This window comes from Canis lupus, chromosome 16 (assembly GCF_048164855.1).
Source record: "Canis lupus baileyi chromosome 16, mCanLup2.hap1, whole genome shotgun sequence".
Taxonomy (NCBI): domain Eukaryota; kingdom Metazoa; phylum Chordata; class Mammalia; order Carnivora; family Canidae; genus Canis; species Canis lupus.
The window spans coordinates 56141386-56165035 of NC_132853.1; the positions used below are offsets into that span (position 1 = coordinate 56141386).

The window sequence follows — 23650 nt, forward strand, 5'->3', positions numbered from 1 at the left end:
GAGCCCAGTACAGGACTCAATCCCAGGACCCCGGGGTTCATAACCTGAGCCAAAGGCAGAGGCTCAACCACTGAGCCATCCAGGTGCCCCCAGAGGGGTTTCTTTAGAAGTTGGGTGTGTGTTCCCTGTGTCCCCCTGCCTGAGGTTCCTGTGCTCTCTGCTTCTCTCCCCTGCGCCCCCAGCCACTGTGCTGCTGTTGCTGTTGATAGCTTGCAGCTGTTGCTGCTGCCCTGAGCGCAGAGGCAGGAAGGTCCAAGTGCGGCCCATGACCCCACCGTGAAGGACAGAGAGGAGGAGACATTGGAAAGGAGGCTGCCAAAGCCATGACCCCAGGTGACACCTGGCCTTGTGGCCCTCACCTCACAAGACTGTGATCCGTGGCCCCAGCTCTGGCCCTGCCTAGGAACCTGACACCTGCAGCCCTTACCAAGGAAACAAGGGCTGGTACAGCCACCAAACTCTGACCTGCCGGTGAATCCTGGGTGCCAAGGAGGAGTTAACGGTTTAAAACCCTGAGTAAACAAAAATTGGGGATTTCCCCCAACCTGTACCTTTTAACAAAACACAGAAGCAGAGTCTCCGTACTTGGATGGAGAAGAGCCTGCACCTGTGGGGAGCTGGCCCGTGGGGCTCCCATGCCAAAGAGGAGCTTTGTGCAATAGCTACTGGAGCCTAAGCTTCCCCCTGGAGGGGAGCATGTCAGTATTCTACTCCAGTATTTTCCCATTTCTTTCCCAGTAAAAGCTTTCCTGTTATGTGTTTCTGTGGCACCAGACTCCCCGGCCTGGGCTCTGTGCTTCTGAAGGGCAATGTGCCAGAATTCCAAGGGTGTGGCCGGTGACTGTCCTTGCCAGGCCTCTGCTCTCGCTGTGCCCATGAAAGCTGGAAAAACACAAAGGCAGGAATGCCATGCAAGAGGGAGCCGGGGGAAGGGTGAGGGTGAAAGTCCCGTCAGCACCAGCTGCTAACGAGCTCTGGTTTCCAGATGCCCCCTCCGCAGTGCCCAGGTGGTGTCTGCCGGATGCTGGGCTCAGGAATGCCACTCCACAGCTTCCGCGGCCATTTACTTAAGCCTGCACGCCCCACACCAGCAGGCTCAGGCCACCAGGTCTTCCCAAACTTCTAGAGTCTGAGGAGAGAGGTCAGGCCCCTACTATCGTCCATAAGCTGCATCCCAGCCCCTCTGTCCTTTCCCTATTGTGTGCCAGGCTGTCTGGGTGCAAATCTTCACTGCATCATTCACTGGCTGTGTGAATGCAGGTTAATGATTCAACCTCCCTGACCCACATTTCCTCCCCTCTGAGACTCAGTTAACCCTGGTAGCTACCTCCTGGGGTGAGGAGAAACTAAGATGACGTACAGCACTTGGCACAGTGCTGGGCATATCCTGAGAGCGCTGCAGATATGAACCACTGTCATTATCTGCCCGTCTAAAACAAGAGCAACGTGGACCCATTTTAAGGACTGACCCTGCTGCGATGCAACACCACCACCCTGCCTCCCTCCCTTCAGTTTACTTTCTCTTCCAGAGAACTTTCCAGGTAGAACTACCAACCCAGGAATGAGGGTAGGGGAGTCCAAAAGCTCTCCATGGTATCTTCCCCCTCCTGCCCCACTGGCCCCCCAGAGCCACAGAGAGGTCTGCGTGCTCTGGCTGCCTAGATGTGGAGCCCTGTCTACCCAGAAAACAGTGGAGAGGGGATGCCAGGCTCTGCCCCCACCCCCATCTCGGGCTGGCAGGCAGGTGGGAGAAACTCTGGTGAGTTTCACTTCCTGCTGTCCATTGACTTGTCTGACGGGTTTGGTTTAGGTTGAAGACCCAGAGAGGAAGTCCTTCCATACAAAAGAAAAGAAACTCAAGAACCAGCCTGTGCCCTCTACCCCACAAGAATAGGATTCAGAATAACAATAGAAAGGATGAGAATGGTGAAAATAGCAGGTGATGATCAAGTTGGCAGAAATTCCCTGAGGGGTTTATGCGTGCTCAGCCACTGCCTAAAGCATTCTGATGCAAGTGAATTTGTTTGATCACAACAGCCTCAAAGGCCATAGGTACCATGACCATCCCCACAGTGGAGTTGAGGAAATTGAGCCCTAGCAACACTAGGTGACTTTCCTAGGTTCAACCAGCTGAAAAGTGGCAGAGCCAGCCTCTGGGCCCAGCCCAAGGGGCTTGCAGAGCCCCTGATGACCACACCCAAGGCCCTGAGGCCTACCAGCTGCAGTGCAGATAAGGCTCCTATCCCATTATCCTCTATCAACCAATCCTACATCCCACACCCCAAGCTGTCTAAAAATCACCTCCCTGTGACTGGGTGGAGCCCAAGTAAGAGCTAGGGTGGGGCCCAACTAGGTCTCTCTCCCTGAAGGAAAACAGGGGAGGTGGGAGGGAACGGATGGGAAACCCTGCCCTATTCAGCCCTCAGTTCAGGAGATGCTCTGACAATGGGACAGCCCAATTCTCACGTGACTCTCCCATAAGCAAGCCTGAGGGTGGCTGAGGGTGGCTGAGGCTGTGCCTCTGCTAGGAGATTCTGGCTCCGTGGTCTGGCTGCCAAGAGGTAGGGACCATAGGCCGGGTCTTTGGCGTTCTCCTCCTCCTAAATACTAAACCCAAGTAAGATGCCATCCCTACATTTCTGAGAAGGCTTACTCCTTTCCCACTTGGCAGCAGACTGGCCCACGCTGAGCCCCACCACTAACGGCTCCCCACGGCAGTCGTTCAATCCCACTCAGCTCAACAAACCAGATCGGCTCCAGCAGGGCAGAGGCCTGGCACACTCCCACCATGGGTCTTCTCAGGAAGAGCAATCCCCCATTGTGGGAAGCAGCAATGGTGGCCATGGAAGGGGAGGCCAGCAGGCTGTCTGAGCCCCGAAAGGCATCTGGTTATCACAGGTCTCCATTCCTGCCACCAGCCCCCCTGGAACAAGCCACTCCCAAGGTTTGCCTACACTCACTGCTGCACAGATTTCCCAGCCTTGTCAGGCCTCCTCTGACTCTGGCCTCTACTCTACAGGAGCCTCTCACTTCCTCCAAAGATCTACATTTGAGATCTGGGCATTTCACCGGCTCTCATGCCTTATTAGAAACCACAGAAGAGCCACCCGTGCAAGAATTGCACAAGCAAAACCTGGTAGAGAGCACATAAAACACTTTTCTTCTAAATCTGTTTTCTCAACCATTAACATTTGAGAGCAATCTATAGTAAAAATCTTCATGACAGAGTTGCTTGTGGTTAACACAACTTCCAGACCAAAGAGCTGAGGACAAGGTAATTTTGTTCTCAAAAATAGTTTCTCACCCTCCTAGGGACCTGATGCCTGCCATGAAACACTGTCCCCTAGCCCCACCTCGTACATAGTCTTCCTGCCTCAACCTAACCTCATTCCTTACAGGGGATCCCTTCAGCCCCCAGGCCAGGCTATGCCACACACACCAACAGGATTCTCCACCTCTTCCTATAACGTTCCCTTCATGGTGATCATTTCGGCAGAATTTTCTTTTTTTTTTTTTTTTTTTTTTTAATTTTATTTATTTATGATAGTCACATAGAGAGAGAGAGAGAGGCAGAGACACAGGCAGAGGGAGAAGCAGGCTCCATGCACCGGGAGCCCGACGTGGGATTCGATCCCGGGTCTCCAGGATCGCGCCCTGGGCCAAAGGCAGGCGCCAAACCGCTGCGCCACCCAGGGATCCCCTCGGCAGAATTTTCTGATCATAGCCAGCAATTAACTGGAAGAGTTGGTCAAAGCCACTTCTGTGTGCATGACACATACCATTCCCTACACACCTCATTTTAAATGGAAACATATACGTGGGATCCCTGGGTGGCACAGCAGTTTGGCGCCTGCCTTTGGCCCAGGGCGCGATCCTGGAGACCTGGGATCGAATCCCACATCAGGCTCCCAGTGCATGGAGCCTGCTTCTCCCTCTGCCTGTGTCTGCCTCTCTCTCTCTCTCTCTGTGACTATCATAAATAAATAAATTAAAAAAAAAAAAAAAGAAACATATACGTGCACATTCCTTGGCCAATCTTTTTGCTGGGGGGCCAAGGTCTTTCCTCTGAGTGTGGCATGTGCAGGCCAGAGAGTTCCTATGTTGGCTCTTTACTAACTGTGGTTACTGTAAAGCAGAACAAGAAGATATCCACAAAGAAATCGGCATGTGAAATCCTGGATTTTTGCAAAACATCTCCAGTTGGCTTGCCACATCTGTCTTGACAGAAATACTGAGTGATTCCAAAGTCATTCCAAAGTGGTCCAATAGGTGCTTTATAGCAACAGCTCCCACTAACCCCCACCCCCTTGAGGTGCAACAGGGAGCTTCAGAGCTCAGTCTCTGCAGTGGAGCTCAACAGGTGGGTTTAAACACACACACACACACACACACACACACACACGATCCCCACCCTTGCCCAGTTACTTCTTAGTTGTAGGACCTTGGGTAAAAGTTGCTTAACCTCCGTGCTTGCTCCTCAGCTATAAAACTGGGGTTTCAGCTATTACTGTTGCTCCATGTTTTTATGTAACATTAAGTGCAATCACGTCATTACAATAATAAGGACAAATGCCACAAACAGGTTTGGGAACAAACAGCTGACTCCTGATAAGCATCCAACAGGATGGAGGTAAGTATGCTAGAGACCTGCCTGCGGGCTGGGAACATTGAGCAGCCAGGGGCACACATCACAACGTTTTCCGGAGGGAAACTCAAAGTATCAGGTAAGCCTATGACAGATAAGGACTTTACTGAACTCGTTCATCATCTGTCTCCTCCAACCCTGGCTGCAGGTTAACATCACCTGGCCAGCTTTGCAGAGCACGGGGCTCTGACTGCCCAGACACTGAGCTAAGTGGTACCAGGCAGGACCCAGATGAGTCTAATGAGCAGGGCTGAGGACCAAGCAAGCTAGAATGGAAACCTGGGTGGGCAGGGCCAGCCTCCTTTGGTTCACGGTGGACATGAGGTACCTACCGCAGTTCCTGGTCACACCAGGCACTTGAATCCTAACTTTTAAGGAATAAATGGTGGCCACTAGGTTTCCATTTCTGCTTCCTAGCTGCCCTATCACAACTGTATGGTTGGTAGGAACCAATCACATGAAGCAGCTGCAGCTGTGCCTCAAGAGGCCGGCAAAGGCAGGACCCTGGAGCCTCAACAGTGATAATACACCCCCACAAAGAAATACCTTCCAGGAGGTACCAGCTGGAGCTAGTTAAACATTCACCAGCACTCCAGCGCCACAGGAAGAGAACAGCCCCAGTGCAGCTCCAGCCCAGGGCTTCCTCAAGTCCTGGGCGTCCTGCACTCTGGCAAGGGCCTCCCAGTTCACAGGCCAGCAGCCAGACAGAGAGAAGACGCAGGACCCAGCCACAGGTGAGGCAGATAGGGGGCTTGAGGCAAGGGTCCTGGATCCAGTCTCTTTCCCCATCCTACCCAAGCCTGACTTCTCTCGGTGAAGACGCCTGAACATCCGTACCCTAAGCAGCCCCCAATACGACATCACAAAAAGGAGAGAACGCAGCTGACAGGGTAAGTATGAAAGGCAGCAGGGGAATGCAGTTGCTAGGCAACGGGCCCTAGCCCACCTTTGTTGGCTCCAGTGTCAGCACATGGGGTCTGGTCAGGGCCACTTGGCAATACCAACACCTTTTCCTCCCAACAGCTGCTTCAAGTCCGGGTGTGGCTCGGGCACCCAGAGCGTGGGGCCTGCAGGATTACCCTACTGGCCCACTCTAAGGACACAGGAGCCGAAACAGCAGAATCAGGTAGGGATTCCTTCCTTCTCGCCGCCGTTACTCCCTTCAATGGGCTACAGGCCTGCAGCCTGCTGACCTTAGCTGTTCAAGATTAGCTAGTTCTGCTTGCAGCTGCCTCCAAGGGAGCTTACCGAGGCCTTGGCTGGAGTCGGTCCGCTTTTCGACTCCCATGCTCATCTCTCAAATGCTTCCCAAATGTTTGGCAGTTGAGGCAGGGAAAACAGCAAGGACCTGTGGCAGGGTGCTTTAAAGTCTAGATCTCAGCCCGCCACCCCTGTGGAGGAGCACCGGCTGTGCTGAGACCGGTCCAGAGGGTGAAGTCAGGGGTGGACAGCAGCGCCTGGGACAGCACCTGGGGAGGTCCCAGCACTCAAGGGCTCCATCCCCGCTTTTCCAGGTCTACGTAGACAAGCTGATAAAGCAGAAGCACATGTGGAATGATGAATTCTGGGAGAACCCCTGGGACCAGGGAGGCCTAGCAGTGATCGGCTTATTCATCGTCACGATCCTGTCTCTTGTTATGTTTGCAATCGTATTTGGTTTCTTAAGTCCGGCTGAGAACACCAACCAGTGTGAAGAGCTGTGACTGGCCTTTTGGGGCTCAGGAAGGGGCCCACTGTTAACTCTCAAAACACCATGTACCTTTTCTTCAGAGACCTTTTAAGAATCTGCAATTACACATCCACGTTCACATAGCTAACGTGCTTATCTGATAAGTACCCGTCTTCCCCACTGGGCCAAACACCAAAAAGGCAGGGGATGGGTCTCTTTCTGTTCACCACTGTATCTCCCATACCCAATGTGTCTGGCACAGTCAGTTTCAGTCAATATTTGGTGGTTGAATAAATAAATGAATGAATGAATGAATGAATGAATGAATGACCAAACAAATGGATAAACAGAAGGTCTGGGCTGTCGGGCTAATGGGCTGGGCTCGGCTCTCGGGCTCCTCTGAACCATAGTCCCCGGATGACAGTGCCCGCTTCAGTTAAGGCCCAAACACAAGCCTGTTCTTCTATCTCAGACAAGGTCCAGAGCCCTCTAAGCTGGGAGCTGCTTCAACCTAGTGACTGGTCCTTTGCACACTAAAAGATGAAGAGCACTGTCCTGAGTGAACAAATGCTTTCTATGGCCACAGCTCAGACAAAACAACTGTGTGCAGAGAGGACAGGAACATCACTGGATGGCCGCCCTCGACCTCATTCATACTGACCTGAGTGTCTCTGCCACTGGTCCCGGAAATGCCCAGGTATCCTACACAGGGTGCCACAGTCCCCGTGCATTCCAGACCCTACAGCACCACCTTTGTAGGCACATACTTGCCTCCGCCAAAGCCATCATGCCGGCCTGCCCCTTGCTGCCAGGTGTCCTCCCTTAGCAAACAGTTGCTTTCACTTAACCCACAAACCAGGACTATTCTTAGAAAAAGAGCAAATATCTGGTGGGGAACGGGCGATATGCCATTTATGCAATAAAGAAACATTCCTTTTTACTCAAAGAGCAATGTCACATCCAGCCACACCAGCAGTGTTCGTTCCATCCCAGGAAGGCCTAGAATCTGGAACCCTCGCAGGTAGCACACAGGTAGGATAGATGAGGCTGCACGTGGTGTAGCAGGAGGCGCACCAATGCCTAGACCCTCAACGCACTAAGAGGCCCCAGCTCCCCAGTATGACACAGGTCCCTAGAAGGACCCATCCTGTTGCCAGGTGGACTGCTGCAGCCCAGAGAGATACAGCAGAGCTAACCCCTCAGCCCTACAGAGCCTCAGACTCATCCCAGAAAAGAACCCAGAAGGGTTATTTCCAGCAGAAGGGACTCTGATAATTAGCAAGGACCCTGGGCCCTTTCATTATGAGCATTTTGCTCAAGGAGCCTGAGGGCCTAGTTTAACAACTCCCTCTATGCTATGAGAGCCTGAAAAGGGCTCTAGTTGCAATGGATGTGGGCAAGGGTGCCAAACACGTCTGCTGGGCGTGGCCGTGCCAGGTAGGTCAAGTGGGAGACTCAGTCTCAAAGGAGCCATCAAATCATCAGTGAGTAGGAGGGGGTGGGAAGCAAAACACGTGGCCCTATAAATAAGCACCTCTCTGGTTTCCAGAGGAGAGCCTCAAACATCTGCTGGACACCAGGTCTATGTACTTACTCAGCTCTGTGCCTCAAAAATCTAGTCTTGCAAAAACCAAGCTGGGACATGTATGTGAGATGCACATGTCACTAAAAATCAGGAGACCCAGGTTTAGTGGTGTCTGTCTCCTGGGAGCTTTGTGACCATGACCTCTCTGGGCATCAGTCTGTTCATCTCTAAGTCTGAAGCAATCACTCCTGCCTCATCTACCTTACAGAGTTGTCCAACGAGGTCTGACCCATGTGAGTTTCTTAGACCAAAGGGTTGCATACATACAAAGTGCTCCCAGCTAGGGACTCCTGGGTGGCTCAGTGGCTGAGCATCTTTTGGCTCAGGGCGTGATCCCAGAGTTCCCAGGTCCCACACCAGATTCTCTGTGAGGCACCTGCTTCTCCCTCTCCCTGTGTCTCTGCCTCCTCTCTGTGTCTCTTATGAATAAATAAAATATTAAAAAAAAAAAAAGTGCTCCCAGATATTCCAGAATCATCCTGAGTGTCCCTCATGTCTCAAACCTGTCCTGCCACAACCTGCCTGTCACGGAGCAGCCATCAGGCTCTTTCAAACTTCTACCACCAGCACATACAGATGAAATAGAGAAGTGGACTCCAAGTGGGCTGTATGGTGTTAAGATAGAAAAAGCTGAATTAAAAAAAAAAAAAGAAAAAAGAAAAAGCTGAATTCTCTCCAAGCTTATTATCCACCCCACCCCCAAGAGATAAGGTAGGTCATGTAGCTCCTCTCAAATCCAGGATAAGAATGACTCTTACTCAAGTGAAGCCAGTGGTCCAGCTCAGTGTCAAGTGACCACCACAATGCTAATGGCTCAAGAACCAGTCACATGATTCATGACTCACTCATGGGACCAGCCACTCCAGAAGTGAGCGGAGTTGGGTGGCTGGAAAACCACCCGAAATACTGAATGAGTCTTCACATTGCCAGTTTCTGGAGCCTTCCTGGCAAGGATACTGACTTGCAGGCTGCCTGACAGGAAACACCCCACACAATAGCCTTCGGCAGGAGACGGTGCCTCGGTCGCCTAAGAGCTGCCCTACATTAGTTGGTTAACTAGTAGGCATTGGGGGAAGAAAGATCTAAAATGTCACTCCACATATGAAATAAGTCACTCACCCCAATTCTTCACAGAAGGTGACCAGGGCATCAAAGGCCAAGATAGCAGCTTTATCAGATGCTTTGTTCCCTCTCTTTTCCTGCAGGCAAGAAAAGACCACTTAGCAAAAGCCTTACATAGCTGAACTACCTTGCAGCCTAAAGGATGATGAGGGAAGAAGCATCAAATGATAGTAAGAAAGCCATTTGCAAAATGGGTGTCCCCAAATCTAACCATACCTCAGGATCACTTGGATAACTTTATTTTTTTTTTAAGATTTTAACAGAGCACCTGGGTCGTTCAGTGGTTGAGCATCTGTCTTTGGCCCAGGTCGTAATCCTGGGGTCCTGGAATAGAGTCCCACATCAGGCTCCCTGCAGGGAGCCTGCTTCTCCCTCTGCCTATGTCTCTGCCTCTCTCTCTCTCTCCCTGTGTCTCTCATGAATAAATAAATAGATAATCTTTAAAAAAAGGATTTTTGGGGTGGCTCAGCGGTTTAGCGCCACCTGCAGCCCAGGGCATGATCCTGGGGACCCGGGATTGAGTCCCACATCGGACTCCCTGCATGGAGCCTGCTTCTCTCTCTGCCTGTGCCTCTGCCTCTCTCTCCGTGTATCTCTCATGATTAAATAAATAAAATCTTAAAAAAAAAAGGATTTTTTTTTAATTTTTATTTATTTATGAGAGACAAGGAGAGAGAGAGTGGCAGAGATATAGGCAGAGAGAGGCAGGCTCTATGCAGGAGCCCAACGTGGGACTCGATCCTGGAACTCCAGGATCACACTCTGGGCCAAAGGCAGGTGCTCAACCACTGAGCCACCCAGGTGTCCCAAAAAAAGGATTTTATTTTCAAGCAACGTCCACACCCAACTAGGGGCTCAAACTCACAACCCTGAGCTCAAGAGTCACGTACTCTATTGACTGAGCCAGCCACGCGTCCTTCATCTGTAACTTTTAATTTTTTTATATTTTTATTTATTTATTTATTTTTTTTTTATATTTTTAAAAAATATTTATTTATTCATGATAGACACAGGCAGAGAGAGGAAAAGCAGGCTCCATGCAGGAGCTTGATGCGGGACTTGACCCCAGAGCCCCAGGATCACATCCTGAGCCAAAGGCAGACCCTCAACCACTGAGCCACCCAGGTGTCCCCCACCTATAACTTTTAAAAAGTGACCTGGGGCCCACACCCAGGCTACTGAATTGAACTTTTTGGAGCCAGAACTTTTGGAGTTTATTTTCAAAAAGCTGCTCAGGTGGTTCTTATGCAGAGGTCCCAGGAACTGGCATTTGGGAATCCTACATAATAAGATCCAGATTTTTTTTTTAAGATTTTATTTTTAAGCAATCTCTACACCCAACATGGGACTCAAACTCACAACCCCAAGATCAAGAGTCACATGCTCCACTGAATAAGCCAGCCAGGTTCTCCAATATAATATGTCCAATTTATTTTTTTAAGATTTTATTTATTCATGAGAGACACAGGCAGAGGGAGAAGCAGGCTCCATGCAGGGAGCCCGACACGGGACTTGATCCTGGGACCCCAGGATCACGCCCTGGCCAAAGGCGGCGCTAAACTGCTGAGCCACCTGGGCTGCCCAATATATCCAATTCAATAGTAAATATATGCACAAATGTATTTAGATTTGAAAGAACACATATACCTCTGTGTGTAGAGAAGGGTATATACTATAATGTGAGCAGGGATTTCTTCTGAGTGCTGAGATGATGCATTATTTGCCTTTTTGTACATGTCTATTTGTCAAAATTTCCTTTCAAAAAATTGTGAAATTTTCAAAAATAAAGAAAAAGATACAGAAAAGGAACTTTGAAAATATAAGACACTGATATCTGAAAACTTAAATATTGACTTTCTGCTTCTGGAAGGTGAATGAATCATCCCCACTTCCCAAGCGCATATAAATAAACCTACTACCTCTCCCCTCATTCTGCCAATCTGTTTGTATCGCAATTTCTTCTGAAATCATAATTTTCCTTATGGGGAGGAAAACTACAGCAACATCAGACCAGAGCAAAAACCATGTGACTATATTTTTATATTTCTCATGATCACATATCCCTTTCTTGAACAACTTTGTCCTCCCAAAATTAATAACTGTTACACTTGGGGATCCCTGGGTGGCGCAGCAGTTTAGCGCCTGCCTTTGGCCCAGGGCGTGATCCTGGAGACCCAGCATGGAATCCCACGTCGGGCTCCCGATGCATGGAGCCTGCTTCTCCTTCTGCCTATGTCTCTGCCTCCCTCTCTCTCTCTCTGTGTGACTATCAAAACAAAAAAACAAAAAACTGTTACACTTTTTCACTTACTTAGATTTTAGTGTATATTACTCTTTCACCCCCCAAATGCTGTGATATAATGAAAAATTCATGTCAACAGCGGCCAAAGATGGCAGGTTTCACTTTTATTTTTAGAAACATCCCCCCCTACCGGAGCCTTCTGTCCTTCTAGGTTCAATGTGAACTGCCTCTCCCTTGGCCTGGTGTGCACAGCTGAGACTGTCCTTCAGTGGTACCCCCCAGGACATTCCTTCTGTCTGGCTTGGGTCAGATCTCTATCTTCCCCTCTCTAATTACTGCCTCTTGGGGGCTGGGGGAGTAGGGGTCATCCTTCAGTAGCTTTTCCACAGGAGGAAGTTTCTTGAAACCCTGTGTCCAAAAATGTCTTTTTTTTTTATCATAAAGTCTAATTTTTTTTTAATTTTTTTTTATTTATTTATGATAGTCACAGAGAGAGAGAGAGAGGCAGAGACACAGGCAGAGGGAGAAGCAGGCTCCATGCACTGGGAGCCTGATGTGGGATTCGATCCCGGGTCTCCAGGATCACGCCCTGGGCCAAAGGCAGGCGCCAAACCGCTGTGCCACCCAGGGATCCCTATCATAAAGTCTAATTATGGTTCAGAAAAAATTAAGGAGATAACTTTCTCTAAAAAAAAAAAAACACACTCTGTGTAGACTGCAGTTATTTGGGGGGGGGGGAGCTAGCAAATTAAACTGCCCCATTTTCAATTCTGAAAAATCATAAAAGTCCCCCCACTTCCAGTCTGATTATAGAGATGCTTGTGCCCAAAATGGCTGAAAACAAATACAAGAAAGGCAAAAGCTGCAAAGCTAAGAGAATGCAAAGTCTCAGAAATACCCCAAGTGGCCACAAGGAATGTTTGGCTGGAACCCAAGTTCTTTTCAGTCATCTTTGTCTTTTGCTCCCCCTGGCTTAAGGATGCACATGAATTGAGATTTCCCTTTTGGTCCAGGTGCTTCTCTGTGAGCTCATCCACTTCCTTGCCTGTAACGTGGCCTCCCACTGCTGTCTGCAGCTCTCCCAGGTGCTCTCCCCGGATGGTGCCAGTTGCTTCATCAAAGCAAGCAAAAGTACTTCTGAGGACATCTTCCAGATCTGTGCCATTTCACTTTTCACCAAACATGGTGAAATTTATGGGCCCTGGAGCCCCATTTATCATGACATCCAGATTCTCATCAGTTGGATTTTTTTCCCCAGGGAGGCAAGCATATCAGGGTAAATCTTGTCAATGAAACCATCTCTGTTCTGATCAGTCATGTTGAAGGCCTCTTTGAATTTCTGCATCTGTGACTGGTCAGAAAGGGTGAATGCATTGGATGTTGAGCATTGGGGGGGTGCTTCTTGGTGGTCTTGGTCTTTGCCTTTTTGCTTGACGTGGTGGTTAAATCCCTGCACAGCCGGGAGAATGTGAGCACTTTGCTGAGGCTATCAACACCCTTCTATCCCCAGAGCCTGTAAAGACCAACACTTCCGAACTCCGCTTATCAAACTGGAAGCTGTAAATGTCTTTTTAACTTGCCTTTACACTTAATTGGCTGACTGGGTGGGAAATTCTAGGTTGGAAACAGTTTATCTAGAATTGGAAGGCACTGTTTCATTGTTTGTTTCTGATATTATGATGGAGAAAACTGGTGCTGTTCTGGCTACCAGTCCTCCATGTATCACCTCTCTGGAAGCTTTCTGGATCTTGTCTCTGTCTTACATGTCTTATTGATAAGCTTAGCATGAGTTCTTATATCTCACTGTAAGTTTTAAATAAATATCTTATACCTAATCATCTTACCAATATCTTTTCTTTGTCTAATTTGAATTTCAGATAAAAGGGACAAGTTAATCATGCCCCCTTCATTCCTGGCAGAGTACCAGGTCCACAAAAGGCCCCTTCCTTCCCAATCTCAACTTGTATTCACCTCCTCTCCCTATTCATTCATTCATTCATTCATTCATTCATTCATTCATTCATTCATTCATTTCTCTATTCAAAAAAAATTTATTAAGCACTTACTATGTTCCCAGCACTGGTCTGGCCATTACAGATATACAGGACATAAAAGGTCCCTGCTCTCAAGTAACTTAAACTTTGACAGAGCAGATAGAGAATAAGCAAATCTATAATGTCACACAGTAATCAACATGATTTCTTTTTCAAAAACCAAGAGAAGAACCCTCCTGGGTGCTCAGTTGTGCCTATGATCCCATGGTGAGCATGTACTATAATTCCATCACTGCTTGTGGCCGAGTATTTAGTTTGTTCTTCAGTTTCAGTCCTCATGACCAATTCTACCACACAAGCCCTCAGGCACAAGCTTGTGTACTGCTGCTTTTATTTCAGGCGATTTGGTGCCAGAAATATGGTATCTGGGGCAAAGGATAACTGCATATTAAAGTGCAATAGGCGGTGCCTGGGTGGTTCAGTCATTTGAGCATCTGACTCTTGATTTTGGCTCAGATCATGATCTGGGGGTCATGGAATCATCAGGCTTCACATTCAGCACAGAGTATGCTTGTCCCTCTCCCTCCGCCCCTCCCCCAGCTCACGCTCTATCTCTCTCTCTCAAATATTTTTTAAAAATAAGAAAATAAAATGTAATAGATATTGCTAGAATGCTTCCCCCTAAAAAGACTGCAACACTTCATTTTTCTCCAGGCAAAGTGCAGGCCCTCTCCTGCACATGCCCACTAGCAATGAGTGTTAGAGCCCTTTCACATGTGTCATTTATTTTTAATTTGCACTTATCTGATTACTATTGAATTTGAATTCTTTGGATGTACCATTTGGATGAGCTTTTCTGGGAACCCACTTTCACACACTTTGCTTTTTCCTGTCAGTTGGTGAAATCTTTCCATTTATCCTCAACATCAACCTCTGGTTTGCCCTCTACATAACTAGTTTTCCAGATCTGCTGTTTATGTGCTGGCTTTGTTTATGGTATCTTTTGCTGAATATGTCCCCCCCCCCCACAGGTTAAGGATATATAAAAGTTCAAGAACTTTAATTCAAATACTTTCTTTAAAAGATAGTTTTCAGGCAGCCCCGGTGGCCCAGTGGTTTAGTGCCACCTTCGGCCTGGGGTGTGATCCTGGAGACCCGGGATCAAGTCCCATGTCGGGCTCCCTGCATGGAGCCTGCTTCTCCCTCTGCCTGTGTCTCTGCCTCTCTCTCTCTCTCTCTCTCTCTCTCTGTCTCTCATGAATAAATAAAATCTTAAAAATAAAATAAAATATAGTTTTCTGAATTTCCAATTTCCATTACAAAACTATTTCAAGCCCTAGGTTATACATGCAATAAAGTGTCTTACAAAACAGTGTTTATTTTTTACATGTAGGTCCTTAAATCTGTCTTTTATATAAGGTGTTAAACGGGGCACTTTTATTTTATTCCAGAGGGATGCCCATACCACCTACTAGACAATCCTTTCATTTTCCATTAAATTGAACTATCAGCTTCATCACATATTAAACTCTCACGTGTTCTGGGACTGAATTCTAATTTCTTTGTACCACAGCTTGCTGCTGTATTAAATGCATTTGGTTACAGCAACACCCCAGCACATTCTGACACTGAGTTAAATTCATCCCCTTCACCATTCTTCCTGTCCTGACTTTTCCTGGCTGTTCTTGGGCTCTTCTTTCACATAAGTTCTAAGATTCCACTTCCCAATAGGAGTCTTTTAGGATTTCTACTGGAACTTCATTTATATACTAACTTTGAGGAGAACTGTATGTAGCTTTACGTCTTCCCACTCAGTTTTTATGCCTACTCAAAGCCTGTTTTCTTTCAATGAGCTATTAGTTTTCTTTATCTCAATCAGTAGTTTCCATCCCTGGCTGCATGTTAAAACCAAGTGGGGAGGGCGCCTGGGTGGCTGGCTCAGTAGTTGAGTATCTGCCTTCAGCTCAGGTCGTGATCCCAGGGTCCTAGGATCGAGTCCTGCATCGGGCTCCTTGCAGGGAGCCTGCTTCTCCCTCTGCTTATGTCTCTGCCTCTCTTTCTCTGTGTCTCTCATGAATAGATAAATAAAATGCTTAAAACAAAAAATACAAAGTGGTGAGTTTTGGGGTTTTTTTTAAGATTTTATTTCTTTATTGGAGAGAGAGAGAGAACACTCATGAGCAAAGGAGGGGGCAGAGAGAGAGGGAGAGACTGAGGGAAAGGGAGGAAGGAGCAGGGAGCCCAATGTGGGGCTTGATCCCAGGACCCTAAGATCATGAACTGAGCCAAAGGCAGACACTTAACTGACTGAACTACCCAGGCACCCCTACTTTTAGGTATTTTATAAGTTTTATTCTTGCAAATTTAATATTTTTTCATTTCCGTTCCTAGGCATTCATGGTAATGTGGCGAAAAGCTAGGCTTTAAAAAATATATCCTTTACATATAGACATCTTGCCAGGTTTTCTTATGAACTCTAATAGGTTTCCAGTAGAGTCAGGGGTTTTCTAGGCAGACATTTATTGACATTTCTACCTTGTTTTCTATTCTTCTTGTCCCTGTGGGTTTATAAAACTTTTGTCCTTTTAACCTCATTTTGGTAAAGATCAGATATAAGTACTTGTGTTCAATATTTTTTTCATTTGGCATTCAATATTTCTTATAAGAAAAAGTCGGGATCCCTGGGTGGCTCAGCAGTCTAGTGCCTGCCTTCAGCCCAGGGCATGATCCTGGAGTCCCGAGATCAAGTCCCACAGAAGGCTCCCTGCATGGAGCCTGCTTCTCCCTCTAACTGTGTCTCTGCCTCTCTCTCTGTGTGTCTTTCATAAATAAATAAATAGATAAATAAATAAATAAATAAATAAATAAATAAATAAATAAATAAAATCTTAAAAAAAAAAGACTTATTAAAATGTCGGTGGGGGTAAAAAAAAAAAAACGGCTACACATCTCCATTTGCAACTTCACAAATTATGCTCTGAGGTCTTTATCCGTGTTGATTAATGTAGATTTATGGTGTCATTTTTTTTTAATTTTTTAATTTTTATTTATTTATGATAGTCACACAGAGAGAGAGAGAGGCGCAGAGACACAGGCAGAGGGAGAAGCAGGCTCCATGCACCGGGAGGCCGACGTGGGATTCGATCCCTGGTCTCCAGGATCGCGCCCTGGGCCAAAGGCAGGCGCCAAACCGCTGCACCACCCAGGGATCCCCTATGGTGTCATTTTTAACTGCTTTAGATCATTCCACCGAGTGACTAACCCAGTAAACAGTGGGTTATCCGATACTCTATAGAGGAAGAGTTCATTATGACAGAGTTGCAGCAAACATCCCTGTACTTCCTTATACGCGTCATGACAACTTGTTTATCTAGAAGTGGAATTACTGAATCACAGAGCACCATAATCCTCCCATTACATGTACTGCCTCGTCTCTCTTCAAAGCAGTCATACCAGTCCATATTCCTGACAACACCATGAGTTCCCCTTTCCCCACATCCTCACCAACAGTGATTATAAAGATGTTGGACATTTTTGCCAGTATGATGAGTATAAAGTGACAGCTCATCATCTCTTTTACAAGTCCCTGATTTCTAAGGGAGGCTAAGCAACTCTTCATACCTTTATTAGATATTCTGGTTCCCTCTTCTGTGAAATTCATACTTTCTGCTCTGCAGTTATCTGCCTTTTACAGAGTCACCAATAGGAATTCTCTCAATTATGCATATTGCAAATACCTTCCCCCAAAATGGCTCATTTTTTCACCTTGTTTATGGTGTCTCTTATTACAGAGAAATTTTTAGTTTGGATTTAGTCAAATAGCCAGGTCTTCCTTGGATTCCACTTTTAAAATCTTGACATGCTCATCCCTTTGTCAAGGAAATAAAATATTTTCCCCCAATTTTACAGGTTTTTTAAAAGATTTTACTTATTTATTCATGAGAGACAGAGACATAGGCAGAGGGAGGAGAAGGAGGCTCCATGCAGAGAGCCCAATGCGGGACCCAATCCCAGGACCTTGTGATCATGCCCCAAGCTGAAGGCAGATGCTCAACCACTGAGCCACCCAGGTGTCCCTTACCCCTTTTTGAGATCCTTACTGCACCTGCAATTCATATGTGTATGGTAGAGGAGGTAGGTATCTGATTTTATCTTTCTCCAGCACCAATTATTCAAGAGTGCATCCTTTTCTGCTGACTTATAATGTCACCTATCATACATCAAGTTCACTTAGGTACTTGGTTAAAAGAAGAAAGAGAGAAAGAAAAAAGCAATCAAGCAAGCTGAAAACCAAAACACAGAACTTTCAACAATGTGGAAAAATTCTTATATAACAATGCTAATTAAAACAAGGCAGGACTGGGGCGCCTGGGAGGCTCCACTGGTTAAGCATCCGACTCTTGATTTCAGCTCAGGTCATGGTCTCATGACTGCGGAGCCCATTTAAGATTCTCTCTCTCCCTCTGCCCCTCCCCACCCTAAAACACAAGACAGGATTGATCTTGGCTATGTAAAATAACAGGCACACAAAAAAATCACACTAAGATCCATTAAAGGAAAAAGTCTAACCTAGCTGCTGCAAGCTGCCTAGGTTCAGAAATAAGCTGCATGAAACTGGAGAGTGGGAGGGAGTTTGGACAGAAAGGGCTCCTGCTGCCCAGGACTTACCTGGAGTTTTGCTACTTCCTTCCTGATCAGGAAACTGACTTGGTCCCGATCATTCCTGGAGTAATAGAGACGGCACCAGGAAGGCTTCCCGTCTCTGCCTGCCCGGCCAGACTCTTGATAATACCCAGCCATAGACTTGGCAATATTCCAGTGGGCGACAAACCTGTAGGATCCAAAGGGACAAGCAGCATGAGCTGTGGCAGAAGAGCTGAGGGGAGGAGTGATCAGAACCAGGGAAGCAGGGCTTTCTGTGGCCACCAGGAGCAGGGAGGCTAGCAGGTTCCAGAAGAAATGTGGCTATGACCCCTGTACCCCATCAGTAGATCTCCTGGCCACGGAGTGGCCAAGTCAGAGGCCACAGCAGAGTTAAGAGGAGCAATTTCAGCACATATGAGAAACCAAAACCCTCAGTGTCACAGGCCCAGGAGAAAAAGCACTGGACTTAAAGAAACAATATATGGCCACTAATAAGCTGCATGATCCAAGTAAGTCCCTTTAACCTCTCTGAAGAGAGAGAGGGACAACATTATTATATACCTCCTATAAATAAATAACATTATCTATTTGTCTCACTTAATTCTACAGTTACTATCAGATGAGATAACCCCATCTTATAGACAATGAAATGATTAAAAAAATGTGTACAAGGTGACACAGCAAGGGGACAGTAGCACTAGGATTTGGGCCTAGTGGTGTCTGACTTCAAAGTTGGCCCTAAAGATCCACAGCCAACCTAGGGTCCAAACTGATTCCAAAGCTTGTGTTCTCGTAAACGCAAGCACAGAGACTCATTCCACTCCTGATCAACTTGAGTCTTAAGGAGATCATGTATGCAAAAGTGCTCTGTAAATCATATAAGGCATTACTGCTGGTGTTGATCAGAGCAAAGGGCTTCAGGCTGTAGCTGAAAATGTCTCTGGAAGGTCAGGTGGGGCTAGAGGTAAAAGCCTTCCCAAGGGTTGCCAGAGTGGGGCTAGGAAGCTGGGACACACCCATCTCTTCTGGAAGATCAGTAAGCAGTAACAAGGAATGCTGGGAATAAGGCATTGCTGAGGATTTCCCCAGGGAGCAGTTTAAGATAGTTCATTCCACCCCCTCACGGGGACCAGGCATTAGACTCAGGGAACTGGGCAGTGCTAATGGATGGGCCTGACGGCTGCATGCTGCCCTCTACTGGGGAATGATAGAACCCTGCTGTGCAGTCCTCTGATGGGGGATAGGACTCGCTCCTGGGGCCTCCTTCCCCTTTGGCCATAGAAGGAGCATATGCACTTGGGCCTTGAGGCAGAGCACTAGGCAGTCACTTGAGGCAAGCCCCACCTGGGATGGTAAGGCAAGAACCATCACTCACCTGACATTGGCTTTGTCCACTCCCATCCCAAAACTAATGGTTGCAACAATGACAGGCACCTTCTCCTCCATCCACTCATTCTGCACCAGCGTTCTTTCAGAAGCCTTCAGCCCTGTGATGGAGGGGAAGGTGGCGAAGGGAACCCATATTTCCCTTGGAATCTACCTTGGGTTTGACACTGTACTGGGCGCTGTACACATACCCTGATTAACCACTTACCAGCAGTGTGGCCTTGGGCCACACACTTAACCTCATAAAGACCCTAGCTTGTGGAGCACATAGCACCCAATAAGCGTTAAAGCCCAGATTGAAACCTAAGTCTATTGGCCTCCAAAACCTGTGCTCTCTCCACAACACCAATACCTGGCCTTCTAAAAACTCATTACTGCTACTGGGAGGGCATAGGGAGAGAAAAAGAATTCAGGAGTCATAGTTCTCATTTTAGATCTCATTTGTGTCTAGACTCCTTTTTGCTTTAGCTCTGCCTGGGTATCTGGAAAAAGATGACAGACCAGCTGATTATCCAGGATCTTTAAAGAACAAGAGACCCACTGAGAGGTCTCTGAAATGGAAGGGGATCAGATGGCCCAGGCACCCCTTACCTGCGTGGTAAGCCTTGGCATTCACACCTCTGTAACTGAGCTCTGTTGCCAGCTGTTCACAAGCCTCTCTGGTCCTGCAGTAAACAATGCCACAGCCAGACAGCAACTGAATGAGAAGACATGGGAAGAAAGTAAGCATTGAGAACAGAACAATCTGCCTATTATACCTCGTCCTGCTGTAAAAGCAGCTCTTGCTGGCAGCCCTGGTGGTGCAGCGGTTTAGCGCCGCCTGCAGCCCAGGGTGTGATCCTGGAGACCCGGGATGGAGTCCCACATCGGGCTTCCTGCATGGAGCCTGCTTCTCCCTCTGCCTGTGTCTCTGCCTCTCTCTGGCTCTCTCTGACTAAATAAATAAATAATAAATAAGTCCTTTAAAAAAAAAAAAAAAAGCAGCTCTCGCTCCTTCTCACAGGTTCCTGTAAGGCAGGCCACCAGCAGGGATCTGCCATTTGTAACAAAGCAGTTCAAAACCCTAACCCATATAGCTCCCCTGCTTGGATAGGTCTGCAAAGGCCTCACTCAGGGGCTGGACACCCATCTCCCACAGAATTCCAGCATCAGGGAACTCCACTAAGGGAAATAATGCCAAGAAACCAAAGGAACAACTCTCTGTGCACAAGTTTTAAGAAGCTTCAGCTAGTTCTAAAGAAGCTAGAAAAAGCAAAGGTTCTAGAAAACCAATATCCATCTCTGTGTTGCAGATACCACCCACTGCTCTCGAGCGTCTTGGCCTCCCAGCCTGAGGGCCCTCACCCCTTTATCAGCCTTCTGTCCAAGAGCCTTAAGGCAGAAGTCCCTCAGGTTCCCATAGGGATCAGAAAGCAGTTCTTTGAACTGCACATCATAGAAGAGGTTGGCCCGGAAGCAGGGAGTCTTGAAGGTGGCAACTGGTTGCTTCAGGTGGAGGGCAGCAAACACATCCTCTTGGACTTGGAGAGTGGCTGTGGCGGTCAGAGCTATACATGGGGCATGTGCCAGGCGGGAACGGAGGGTACCTAGACGCAAGTAGTCAGGACGGAAGTCGTGCCCCCACTGAGAAACACAATGAGCTTCATCCACCACCAGGTAGGAGAGCAGGTGGCGGGACACCAGTGAGTTCAGGGTGGGCTGGAAGGAGGGTGAGGCTGCCATCTCTGGTGTGATGTACAGAAGTTTGGTCTGTGGCTTTTCTCGCTCTAGATCAGAAAGCAGCTCCTTTTTCTCCTGTGCTGAGAGCTTGGAGTTCAGGGAACTCACTCGTACCTTCAGGGCCAGCAAGTGGTCCACCTGGTCCTGAGGGAAGAAAGGAAACAGGCCACAAGGGAGGACCCAAAGATAAATATCACCTTGGCTCACTGGGCATTTCCCAGTCATAAATGTTCTCCTCCCAACCTCCAAGGTCTCCTCTGCACAAACAAGAAGTACAGAAGGTGAAGCAGTCTTGAGGGCACAGACTCTGAAGGGAGACAGCCCTGGCTCACTTCATCACTGCATGCTCTTTGGCTAGCTCTTCGCCTCTGAGACTCAGTTCATTCTGTCCCTCTGTACGTCCTACAAAACCGGTAACTACCTAACAGGGTGGTTGTTAGCATTAAATGAAATTTTATGATGCAAAAGTAAAGTGAATGAACATAAAGCATTTAGCACAAAGCCTGAGATCTCGTGAAATTCACGATGCACTGGTACTGCCTCCTGTTTCTCCTTCACAGTGGATGGCTCTTAACCGCATGGCCATACTTCCTCATTTCTGATTCTGTCAGCCCACCTGCAGGCCTTAAATATAGCCAGAGGTGCAGAGCAGATGCTGACAACGTTCTAACCAGTTTATATCAATTTAGCTTTCCATCCATCTGCATCCTCTAACCTACCAAGAGTACATATGTGTGTACACCAGAGAGTGTCTGTATATACAGATACATTTCCATACTCCTCTGGGTGAAAAGTAACAAAAGACAATGAAAGGGATCCCTGGGTGGCTCAGCGGTTTAGTGCCTGCCTTTGGCCCAGGGCATGATCCTGGAGTCCTGGGATCGAGTCCCGCGTCGGGCTCCCTGCATGGAGCCTGCTTCTCCTTCCTCCTGTGTCTCTGCCTCTCTCTCTCTCTCTATGTCTATCATAAATAAATAAACAAATCTTTAAAAAAAAAAAAAGACAATGAAAGGCCTCAGGCCATCAAGACACAGAAGATTCATTCATAACCACTAGTTATGAATGCACTAGTGGAGACCCCACATTTGGGCAATTCAGAAACCCAATATAGAAACGGAAATAGGCAAATCAAAGAAAATAAAAGGCAAAAGACCAAGCAAATGAGAAGTGACATTTCCAGATGAAAAAAAACAAACTAAACTAAAAACCTTCCCCTAAACTTTTGAAGCTATCATCTTCACTTCCCTAAGCCTCACCTGAATCAAAGCAATGAGTGGAGAGACTACGATGGTGATGCCTTTGGCCAACAGAGCAGGAAGCTGATAGCAGAGGGATTTTCCTGCCCCCGTGGGCATGCACACAAAGACATCCTTGTCACCTGCAAAAATACAAGACAATGACACTTAATGCTTCCTGCCTAGGGGCACCTGGGTGGCTCAGGTGGTTAAGTGTCTCTCTTGATTTTGGCTCAGGTCATGATCTCATGGTTGTGAGGTTGAGCCCCACTTCAGGCTCTGTGCTCAACAAGGAGTCTGCTTGAGATTCTCTCCCTCTCCCTCTGCCCCTCCCCATGCCCGTGCATGAGCATTCGTGCCCTCTCTCTCAAATGATAAGTCTTTAAAAGAAAATAAATACATGCTTCTTGCCTTTTATCTTTTTCCTTCATCATGGCTATTGAAAACTTAGAGTGTAGGAAAAGCACCTAGCAGTGTCTGGCACATGGAAAGATCTCAATATAATGCTAATTTCCTTCCCATCCTTCCTGTGTAAAGGGTGGGGATCAATCCAGAGAGATTTGGAAATGGGCACAATTTCCAGTAATGGCAATAACCACAAGGGTGAGAAGTCTGAGTCTTTTGGGATATGGACAATTGAATTAAATAGCCATGAAAGTTGAATACTCCTAGATGAGTGGGGATACCTGTGAAGACATGGAAGTGATATCATTTAGAGGTCTTTTGTTTGTAAGTGTTATGATGTAATTAATGTTACATTGTTGCTTCTCTCTGGACAACCTCCATTTGCCAATACATCTCAGTTTATAGTATTATTCCTTCCGGGGAATCCCTGGGTGGCTCAGCAGTTTAGCGCCTGTCTTTGGCCCAGGGCGTGATCCTGGAGTCCCGGGATTGAGTCCCACATCAGGCTCCCTGCATGGAGCCTGCTTCTCCCTCTGCCGGTGTCTCTGCCTCTCTCTCTCTCTCTGTCTCTCATGAATAAATAAATAAAATCTTTTAAGGAAAATATTACTCCTTCCTTCTCTATTTCAGACCCAGGTTACTCAATCTTCAACAAAGAGTTTAGCAGGTCAGTGACTGGATTAGGCTATTCCTGTCACTCCCACTACTGCCTAGACCACAAATAAACATGGATTGAAAATAATGAGTTGGCTTTTTTCTTTTTTAAGATTTTATTTATTTCTTCATGAGAGACACCGAGAAAGAGGGAGAAGCAGGGTCCCTGTGGGGAGCCTGATGTGGGACTCGATTCTGGGACCATGACCTGAGCCAAAGACAGATGCTCAATTACTGAGCCACCCAGGTGCCCCTATGAGTTGTTTTCAATCTGCAGCTCTGGCTATGAAATGTAAGAACCAGAACAGCTGGGTGATTCTGACAATAAAACTGCAAGTTTTAAGGGACGC

General features: G+C 47.3%; 2 protein-coding genes and 1 pseudogene across 10 annotated transcripts in view; 1 reads left to right on the forward strand and 2 right to left on the reverse strand.

The window, feature by feature from the left end:
- Positions 1 to 23650, reverse strand: part of RECQL5 (RecQ like helicase 5) — a 37927-nt gene that overhangs the window by 13319 nt on the left and 958 nt on the right. For all 9 annotated transcript variants that reach the window (XR_012009294.1, XR_012009295.1, XM_072781565.1 and 6 more), the window contains exons 2-7: positions 22263 to 22384; positions 20632 to 21150; positions 19879 to 19984; positions 19277 to 19388; positions 17926 to 18088; positions 9019 to 9098 (exon numbers count right to left, since the gene is read on the reverse strand). Coding sequence is in view for 7 of the 9 variants with exons in the window: in XM_072781565.1 (XP_072637666.1) it covers positions 9019 to 9098; positions 17926 to 18088; positions 19277 to 19388; positions 19879 to 19984; positions 20632 to 21150; positions 22263 to 22384 (1102 nt within the window). In the remaining 2 variants the exon portion in view is untranslated. The remainder of the gene's footprint in view (positions 1 to 9018; positions 9099 to 17925; positions 18089 to 19276; positions 19389 to 19878; positions 19985 to 20631; positions 21151 to 22262; positions 22385 to 23650) is intronic.
- Positions 5562 to 6629, forward strand: ERLN (endoregulin). The gene is made up of 2 exons (XM_072781573.1): positions 5562 to 5771; positions 6160 to 6629. The coding sequence occupies exons 1-2, from the start codon at positions 5616 to 5618 to the stop codon at positions 6346 to 6348; spliced, it is 345 nt and encodes a 114-aa protein (XP_072637674.1). The 5' UTR covers positions 5562 to 5615; the 3' UTR covers positions 6349 to 6629.
- Positions 11748 to 12982, reverse strand: LOC140605625 (myosin regulatory light polypeptide 9 pseudogene; annotated as a pseudogene).